Here is a 10,856-nt window from a genome sequence, read left to right as displayed (position 1 = left end):
AGAAGGGTGCAACAATGAATGAATGGAATTCCAAAATCTCTGTAGATGTTCATTGAAATGAAAAATAAACAAACTAAATTAAAAAAAAAAAGAAAACATTTGATATCTAAAATGCTTAACCAGGCTAACAAGATTCGATAATGTAACTGACAGCATCTTTACTAGGACAATGAAATACATTCTTTTTAAAGAAAATAATCACATCAGCAAAAACACAACCATTTGTAAAAATATATACAGAAAATTACTCTTAAACACAACAGCATAATCCAAAGATCATGCTATTAATGTTTCCTTTTACTAAAATGACCAATAAACGTAAACAAATAATGTTAATTCATTGGCTATTTTTCAAAGCATGTAAATAATCAAGAATATGACACATTACTGCTATCTCCATGCTTTAATTTCATCAATATTAAGCTTACCTTTCTTTTCGGTCCAGACTGCTTAAAACATGAAAAAGAAAACAAAAGTAAGAGGCAAGACCTCATGATCACTCTATCATTGTAGCTTTAGTTACAGCAGTGAGTAAGGTAAAATTTTGTGATCAATTTGTTGTAAATACAATTGTATACATGTTATAGAAAATATTTTTAATCTTACTATATATTATTTTAAAAATTTTCAGTACACTATACTATTTACATTTAAAGAACCTTCCCCTTAATACATTTAATAGGAAGAAATGTATATAAAAATATGAAAAGTTATTAAAAGTATAAACATTTTAAATTTTTAATAGTCAATAAATTTGAACTATCAAACATAAATTTTTAGTGGTTCCAATTCTATTATTAGATTCTTTATAAATTCTTTTAAGTAAGAAAAAGATTAAAAGCTGAAACATCTGTACAAAAATTTGAGATGAAATAGATGATTTGGGAGATAAGAAACTGCCTAAGATTTGAAATCCTGTGCTCTTACCACAAATTCAAATTCTAATAGAAGTTTTACTCTCTTCTACAATTTAAGTAAAAATAAAACATTATTAGTGTCGATTACTCAATAATTAATGAAACTGTATAATCCCTCAATTCAGAGTAAAGGAATCACATTCTATAGTTAGTCCTCAACACAATAAGCTGTTCCACGTTAACAACTATAAGGAGAGCCCAACTGGCAATACCTCTCACTTTCCATAGTTTTACGATGTGGGGCAGCTAGTAAAAGACTGATTTTATTTTGGTAAACTAAGGGAGGAAAAAAAAGTCACTTTCATATGCATAACAATGAAATGAAATAGATATTTATATTTTTTATTAATCTTAAGTTTTATCTTTACTATTAAAATAGATATGTTTGTATAAAATAGAGCTTTGCTATATAAGTAGAGAAATTATACATCAAGGGAAACAAAATACAAACTTAAAAATAAAAATATTGTTATCTAACAGTCTGTATATATCTTATGAAGCAATTTCCAAGAAAATAAAAAACAAAGTAATATCTAATCTGGTCATTTCATCTCAGTGATGTCATGCCCCAAAGAGTTAAAAAAAATAAAAAATTAAGATCTTTTTTGAGTTTGTTTTCTAACCTCACTTGTAAGAAAGAGGAGTAGAGGATACAGTAGACATAGAATAAACAAGTTTAGTTTGTTCCAATAAAACAAAGTAGTAAGGAAGTAAGCAAAACTATGCATGCATTCATGCTAAATTTTCTTGTCCTTAATAATAAAACATTTCTTATACTATAGTATCTAACATGTAAATAATAGTACTTAAAATAAAAGAATCCTCAATATATGTTAATGATCAAGTCTTGTCCTAGCAGAACTTACATATTAAAACTTAAAAAAAAAATTCAATTTAACAAAAAACTAGAAGCCATTATTAGCAATATAGGACTTTGTACAAATGTCAGTTCATATTCTTTTTGTGTTACTTCATACAAAAAGTAACAAAAAAATATCTGAACTAAAATTATCCTATTCTATTACATTCTCACTGCTGTTGAATCAGAAGTGGTTCATAGCTGAGCCTCCACTGAGTTTGAGTCTGTAAATCCCATAGGAGAAGACTGCTCATCTTCCTCTCAGAGCTGCTAGTGAAATCGAACCCCTAGAAAGGTGCATCCTTTGGGTGAGCAGCATAACTCCCTATGGACTAGGCCGCCAGAGATTTGTAAACCATACAAGATGCCTTTAAGTTTTACAAGGATGGAAAAAGGGAGAACAGGTTATATGGGTCCTGATCTAAGCCATTTGGGTTTTTGTTGTTGTTTTTTTTATTATTATTATTTTTGTGTGTATACCATCAAATCAGATCTGACTGGTACTGGAGGAGACTGTCCCTCCTTCCCCAGCAGAGCATCTGGTGGATTCAAACCATGCACCTCTGGGATTGAAGTGCAGCTTCCTGCCACTAGGCCACCAGAGCTCCCCGCCATTTGGTTTTTTAATTCCAAAAATGAAGATTCTTTAAATCTTGCTTATTCCAGATTTCTTATCTTGCATTTTCTCATTTATGGATTACAGATGACTATTTTACTCTACATATAAGTCTTTCCCCCCATTCTTAACAAAAACTTGAGTATCAGAAAATGTGAAAGAAATGCAAATAAAGCAGAAATCAACAAAGTGGGCTGTTTTAAAACATCTGATTAAAATGAGAAGTAGAGATCTTACAGGAGGACATCACTGACTCATTGCCATCAAGTCAGAACTGACTCATAGCTGATCATCCAGTGTGGTTTTGGAGGCTATAAATCACACAGGAGATTGCCCATATTTCTCACGCAGAGTGGCTGGTGGATTTGAACTGCCAGAGTGGTGCTATCTTTGAGTTGGTAGTGCAATTCCCTAAGGAATATCCCCTCCCCGAGCTCCATATATATGGTTACATAGATTAGCAATATTCCTTCATTGCATACATAATGCATATGCACTCCATCTTTTAAATATTAATTAAAACAACATTTAAAGTAACTTTTAAGGGGAAAAAACCTGGGACTTTAATTCTCAAATATCAGCAGCTAATTTAGTGAGATATTTTCACAAATTTCACTCATTTATATTAGATTAGAATTATAGATTACTCAAAATGAAAGTCTAATTTACTTATATGCCAAGTTAAAGCACTCACCCCCTAAAAAAAAAACCACTGATCAACAACTAATGTTCCTTATTTTAATATCAAAATATTTGAGAAATATTTTAAAAAATTGGAAAAGGGTGTAAAAGCTAGTATATTTATGTACATTTGCTAATTCTGCCAAGACTACAGTAAATCAACTAGTTGCTCCTTAGAGGAAAGGATGATGCAACTTACATATACTCTGGATACGTTTCTAGGAGAGGCTGTTCCACTGAGACAGGGTCAGCAAAAGAGAGGTAGACCCTCAAGGAGGAAGATCAACAAAGTAACTGCAACAATGGGCTCAAGTGTGTCAGACATTGTAAGACTGGTATAGGATAGGACAGGGTTCAAATCTGTTGTTCAGAGTCACTAAGAGAGTCATGCTTGACCTGACAGCACCTAACAAAAACAACTCTGGAGCAATGATTTCTGCTAACGACTTTGCTCATTCATGCCTTTGAAGATGTGATTCTTAGTGCATGGATGAAGCATTTTCTTTTGGTTTGAATACTCAAATGTTCTTTTAAGGTCTTCTCTACTTCCACCTCTAATATTAGTACATATTCTTTGTATTTTTCCACAACTCCACTAAACATGTAAGCATTTTACTTGTCTCTGTCCTCTATTCTAATTAAACTTGAATCCCAAAGATAAGATACTCATCTTTGAATAGTCTGTACCTCGTGTATGACTGGTATGTAGCATAAATTCTGAAATTATTTTCAGAAGAAGAATGGAAAAGCCTATCAGTAATTTGTCAACTTCAAAAAATTTTTTAGTGACAGTTACACTGCCATAGGAATAAGAAATGTTTATTTTTTTTAATTGAGAATAAATAAAATACAAACACTAAATACAAATTAATTCAGGTTGTTTGGTTTTTTAAAATAGAAACAATAAATATTAATTCCTACAAATAAAATCCAATAGTTTATGCACACAAGTGAAAATACACTGTGTAACATGTGTAATTGGCACAGAGACCTAAAATAAAACACTTAACAATTTCCATACGTTTTTCAACTAAAGCAACAAGAAAATAAGGGAAAGAAAATAAGTTAGACTGCAAATAATCTTAAACTATAATGTCAAAACCAGTAATTTTAGTTGTAAGATGCATCATTAATATGGCTGTAAATTTTAAAGTAGTGTTTCATATTAACACCACATTGTCAGGCTACCCAAAGTTCTTTATGATCAGATACAAATGACTCTTTGATATCTGATTCTAACATATTTTAAGATTATGCTATGGGATTTTCCCTTTATTCCTTTAATTTTTCCAATTCTCTTTTTTTATTGTTATATCAAATAATTTTAAACTCAAGAAATCATGTGTCTGTAACTATATCCTAACAGACAAATTGTGTATTACATACGTATTATTTACCAGCTTTTCACAAAAAATCCATTTAAAAAAATTTATAAGCATTTAGTAACATTACAAAATGTAATTTATTATGTAAATCTTTTCAACATTTCAATGAATATTAGGTTTGAATGACAATTCCTGGAAACCATAGCAATAGGTAATATAGTACAAACTTTGATATAATGTTAACAAAAGGCATTCAAGGAATAAAGATTTAAAAAGGTTACTTATGATCAATGGGTTCTATTATCAATATGCAAGAAAAAGGGATGTCTGCTTCTTCCACCCTCCTAATTATTCTTTTATTATTTAATCTCAAGTTTATGTCACACATAATTTAGATAAAGATTGATTTATCTGTGTACTTTGGGAGTGCGGCAAGTCCATTTTTAAAATATATGCACAAATTTCTGTAGGTTTTAGTTAATTATTTTCAAATATATTAAAACTATTATAAAATATGTAAGAAAAAAAGGTTCCCTTAAAGTCTGGAAAATAATAGTAATATTTAAATCTATAGTCTATAACAAACCTATGCAATGGCAAATATAAGTATTTTTTTAAAATAAGTATTTTTAAGAGTCAAGAGTCAATTCTGAATAAATTACAGACTAGTCTGACATTTTCAAAATAGAACACCTAAAATATAAACTAAATCTCGAATTTTATCAGTTATCAAACACTTCACCCCAATTATTTATAATGTAGTGAATAAAGATTATGTAACTGAATTATTAAGTAATTAAATCTGTGCATCAACTAAAAAAAGAGATTTAACTTTTAAAAACTGGTTCTAAAAAGTCTCTTAAGTATTTTAAATAATAAACTACTCCCAAGTGTTACTTTAATTATTTCAAGTATTGAATTATACAATCAACAAGAACATGTAAATCTAGGAAAATTACTATAATATACAATTTTCTCAAGTAAAGTGATTATTTTGGTATTACGGAATCCTAAAACCTTCTATGGAAGGAATGGAATGCAGTTTTGTCAGTGCTGTGAAATCAGTTTCATTTAAATATGTTATTAAGCCTACTCAAATATAATGCAGGGGTTGAATGGGCTTCTATTATAAAAACTCAAGAGAATATAGAATATTAAATAATAAAATTCTAGGCGTTGAGTATTTCACAGACTTGAAGATCTCTTTATAATGGAAATAAAGTTATACACATACACACACAAATTAATTGGGGGGGGTGGGAAGTTAAATTTTTTTCTACTAAAAGCAATGCTAGTACATATTAAAGACAATAATTAGAATCCTTACCTTTGCGCTGCTGTTTTTACTAACGTTATCTGTGCATTAGCATGATGAAAACGTCTACCATGAACTACAGTTCCAGAACATAATGATGCATTTTGTGTATTTTCACTGCAGATTCAAGAAACAAAAATATTTGAATAGGGAAAAATTACATATACACATGCAAAAGAAATATTTTCATTTTAAGCTCAAAAAAGACTTCATTACTAAAAGAAAAATTTATTACTAAATAACACCAAGTGGCCATGCTGAATAGCTCTTTAGTTTTCTGCTTCTTAAATTTGGTTTTGAAATATTTTCACTGTATTTTACAACAGATGAAGTAAAGTAGATATTAAAGATCACTAAAGTAGGTATTAAGAGTCCTTAACTCCACTTCCGATTCTTTCTCTGACATGACAATTACTTAACTTTTACGAACCTTAGTTCCCTAACTATAAACTGGCATGGCAGAAGAAAATCATGGTTTTCACCCTTATTTCTGGGAGATAAAATAACTCATCTGATCTTTTACAGTAGTTAACTACAAAAGCCATTAGGAGAGGTGAGTTATGTTTGTTAAGAGGAATAAGAAATCTTAAAGTCCTTTGTTTAGATAATATTAATAAGCATTCCTTAATGAACGCATGATCATCTTCATACTAACTAGATGAAAGTAACATCGTTTTTCTGAAATCTCAGCCTACTAGAATATATAAGCTTTGTAGTATTTTTTTTTATTCTTAAACAAGAAATCACTGCAACTAACCCTACTTACAAGATTCGAGACAAAAAATTCATACACTGAAACGACCCTATCTTCTAGCATAATGAATATTAAATAGAGAAGACATAGGTTGGCCTGATGGCCACAAAGATATCAAATCCTTTCTTTCCTGTAGAAGTATGTGGTGATGTGCCTATACCTCAATTTCTTATTGTTGCTCAACATGTTAAGTCCAATTGGGTTGCCTTTCAAAGTTTTAAAACTTTCAGTCTTGTTTCGTCTTACATATGTCTTCAAGATGAAATCACCAGAACTAGTAGCAACAATTTCAGATCGACGATTTAACTGCAAAAAGATCCATAAATGTTAAAGAGTCAATTAATACCACAACCAAATAATATATCAACAACTACTTGACAATTCATTTAAAAAATATACTAAAAATGTACCAGCTATTGGGGATTGGGGGGAGAGGATGGCAAAAACATGGATCCATGAGTATATCAATTCTGATTCTTTCTTTTCAAAAGTTAATATAAATTTCTAGGAACATGGGTATTTATTATCTTTTTTGGCAAATATCTCTAAATAGACTGAGTTTTGCTTATTTTTTTTCATTTTTTGTTGTTTTTTTAAAGGGAGGGATAAAGAGGGTATTGAGTTAGGATACCTCTCTTCAGAATGTGAAATGTAAGCATTAGCTGCTGCCTGTGAAAAAGTACTGCTAAATACATCACTAAGCTGTCATTTAAACTTGTATTTTCCTACAAGTCCTTTAGCCCAAGCAAGAGTTTCTATGTTAACACAGAGAGATGTCTTTACACTTTCAATAAGCAACTAGTTAACTGCCGATTACAGAGAAACTTGCAAAGCATTATCACCTCAGGCAGATCCCAGTATGATAATGGAATGTCCCCTCTTGCTAAATTCTTCTCAACAAGAAACCTATTATTCACTGCACAAGATTTTAAAGTTAACCTTAGACTCATTAAAGTTTTGTGTTTGATTGTTAAGGGGAGCTGGTGGCACAGTGATTAAAATTAAAACACTTTCTGTTAACTAAAAAAGTTGGCAGTTTGATGTGTCAGGCTGTTTCTGCAAAGATGTACTGTCTTGAAAACTCAAGAATTAAAACTACAGAATTGCTAAGTCTACTGAAGAGTGGTGAATAGAATCTCGGCAATTATTTCAGCAAAACATCTTAAAAACTCATTTTATCTTTTATTTTTACATAGTGGCTTGATGTTTTATTTCCTTTCACAAGAAATAGTCCTAAGAAAACGGCCAACTTGACTTTCTCCCCAATTATCTCTATAAAAACGCATCACTTCCTCCGCTATGAAGTATTTCTTTAGTTCCTAATCTTTTCTAAATTGACAACGATGTACCCCACACCTCTCCCTTCTAGAAATGGTGGATTAGGTAACGCAGTCCATAATTCCCTCTATCTTCTGAAAACAGATGGGCAATCTCCTCCTATGCAATTTACAGTGTAAGAAAACCTGCTGGAGGGTCAGCTATGAGTCTATTCCCACTCAACGGCAATTGAAAGACAAAATACAAATATTTTTAAAATGTTTGAAATTAAATAAAAAGATAACAAAGAAATATGGCATTAAAAAGAAAAAGACAAGAAACCAAGAAAGCTAAACCCAAATATGAGGATGCTTTTACCCTCAGTCACCTGCTGGTCACACAAGATGAAAGTGATAAACCACCTACAACCAGGAGTAGATGAATGAGATCTTCTAAGAATCAAATCCCTACGCACATCCAAAAACTTCTCCTACAGGGTAAAAAGGGAAGCCACAGACTGGGAAAAAGTATTTGGTAATGACATGTCAGATAAGGGACTTATATTCAGAATATAGAAAATACTTGAGACCCACACAAGATAAAGGTAAATAACCCATCAGAAAAATGGGCACAGGATATGAACAGACACTTCACTGAAGAAGACATTCAGATGGCTAACAAGCACATGAAAAATTGTTCACAATCCCTAGCTCTAAGAGAGATGCAAATCAAAATAACTAAGATATTATCTCACCCCAGTCAGAACTGCAAAATTTAACAGAACAGCAAGCAACAAATGCTGGCAAGGTTGTGGAGAAACTGGAACCCTTATTCACTGCTGGTGGGAGTGTAAAATGGTGCAACCACTGTGGAACGCAGTATGGTACTTTCTCAAAAAGTTGCTAATAGAGATACCATTTGACCCAGCAATTCCACTACTGGGAATATACCCCAAAGAGACCATAATCAACATCCAAGCTGATATATGCACACCCACGTTTATCCAACTTTGTTCACAATAGCAAGGAGTTGGAAACAACCTAAGTGTCCATGAACAAACAAATGGATAGAGAAGCTGTGGTATTTTCACACGATGGAATACTACGCTGCACTGAAAAACAAGGAACTCATGCAATATTATTCAAAATGGGTGACCCTGGAGGACATTATGCTGAGTGAAGTATATCAGTCACAAAAGGACAAATACTGTGCCACTGTTGTAAAGCAGGACTGACCTCGGGGTTGGGAGGAGACTGAGAAAGATGGGTTCAATAACGTATACTGCACTGAAACTGATGAGGAAGAAAACTGTTTAAGAGGGAAAATTATTAGGGATTTTTGTCATGACAGGAGTCCAGAGTGAAGGCAGTATAGTGGAGTGGACCTGGGGGGAGGGACTGTAAAAAAATGAAAAATTTAGGGATTTTTGGCATGACAGGAGTCCAGAGTGAAGGCTGTATAGTGGAGTGGACCTGGGGGGAGGGATTGTAAAACAATGAAAAATTTTTTTGTTTTTCCAAGAGGGTAGTGTACTGGGGGAGATAATTTGGGGGGGGGGGAGATGCAACATTGAATGAATGGAAGAAAAAAATGTGTTGAATTGGGGGGGAAAAAGAATGGAACAGAGGGGAAAAAAAGAATGGAACAGAGGTGGGGCTGAATATGGATTTCACTGGACTAAATTGTCTTCTAGCACAACTGACTAAAATGACAAATGTCTCTTTTTAACTCTCATATTTTTCCAGGTGTGTTGCTGCCTTTAGGTTTTGTCACAGCTATAACTTAGAAAGATTTGTTCTTAATTTTGGCTTAAATAAATCAATGTTCTTCTGCTGTTAACAAAAAACAAAAAAAAAAAACCAAGCCCCGAACTATCTATAGACTCACAAAGCTAAGGAAATTCTCTTTTTAAGGCAGAATTAAAAACCTACCAAATAAGGGAGTCCAAACAAAAATACTCTAATCTTTAGATTAATATTACAGCCTTTAAAAAAGGTGGATTCTATCTCATAGCTGAAATCTAGCCTCAAATCCTCTCAATCTCCATTAAAAATAATAGTTCTCAAATTTTTAATACACTAGGATTACAGAGACCAAACTGCCACGCCTTAAAGAGTTTTTTCTGACTCCGCAGGGGTGGTACAGGCTTCCGAATGTGTATTCTAAATGTTCCAGGATGATGGTGATGAAATATTTGGGAACCACTACATTAACATGATCAGGGTTTAGTATTAGTTGCAATTCTCAAACAGAAGTAAACTTTTACTCTCTTAAGATTATAATACCATAGGCCAGCTATTATTTCTGTGATCATTCATGAATGTCTAAGATTAAAGAGAAAATAACCAAGCCCATAAGATAAAACCATCTGATGAAAATCCTACAGAAACAAAACTATAATCGAGATTGTGGGGTTGTGGCACTCTTTCACTTTCCTTACTTAGTAAGAGAGTATTTAATTTGTTTTTGCATTTGGTAGGTCTTTCTCACAAAAAAGCATGGCAGAAACACAGATATTGTCAGTTACAAAGTTCATAATAGAGATAAATTCCATAAATTCTATTACCAGAAGCAATGGGCATGCTAAACTAGACAAATCAGTGGTCGATGCCCAGCTCCACTCCCAGAAACCATTATATAAATGTGGTAATCAAGTCTAAGCATGTGCATCATTTTGGAAAGTGACTCCAGTTAAAGACTCGCAGTGTGTGGTCCATGCTGACCCTAGACCAGGAGCCTCAACAACTCCTGGGAATAATTTTTAAGCATAAATTCTTAGGTGTCACTTAAAAAAACAAAAACAAAAATCCTGCTGTTTCTGATGGTTGGATTCCAATTCACAGTTCTCCTGAGGACAGAACATAGCAACTCCAGTTTCCAAGCCGGCAACTGTCACAGAACCATCACATAGATTACCAGTATTCAAGTGCTTTCATCACTGCAACTTTTAGGGCTCCTTAGTGCCAATCCAAAGCAGCCAGAAATTGGGACTGGGTCTAGGTGTATTTTTTTTTAATCTCCCTAGATCATTCTGGTAGTTCTTTGTTGATGTGCTGTTCCAGTCGTTTTTGGATAATCTTCAGTAAAATCTTGCTTGCATGTGAAATCAGTGAGATTGTTCTGTAGTTTCCA

At 32.6% G+C, this 10,856-nt stretch overlaps 1 protein-coding gene across 1 annotated transcript in view; it reads right to left on the bottom strand.

The window, feature by feature from the left end:
* SENP6 (SUMO1/sentrin specific peptidase 6) overlaps positions 1 to 10,856 on the bottom strand; it is a 122,481-nt gene that overhangs the window by 71,287 nt on the left and 40,338 nt on the right. The window contains exons 6-8 of the mRNA XM_006896969.1: positions 6,628 to 6,773; positions 5,726 to 5,830; positions 429 to 449 (exon numbers count right to left, since the gene is read on the bottom strand). Of these exons, the coding sequence (XP_006897031.1) occupies positions 429 to 449; positions 5,726 to 5,830; positions 6,628 to 6,773 (272 nt within the window). The remainder of the gene's footprint in view (positions 1 to 428; positions 450 to 5,725; positions 5,831 to 6,627; positions 6,774 to 10,856) is intronic.

This window comes from Elephantulus edwardii, unplaced genomic scaffold (genome assembly GCF_000299155.1).
Source record: "Elephantulus edwardii isolate Elephantulus edwardi_28Jun2011 unplaced genomic scaffold, EleEdw1.0 scaffold00194, whole genome shotgun sequence".
NCBI lineage: Eukaryota > Metazoa > Chordata > Mammalia > Macroscelidea > Macroscelididae > Elephantulus > Elephantulus edwardii.
The sequence above is the reverse complement of the archived record's forward strand: the minus strand, read 5'-3'. Positions and strand labels throughout refer to the sequence as shown.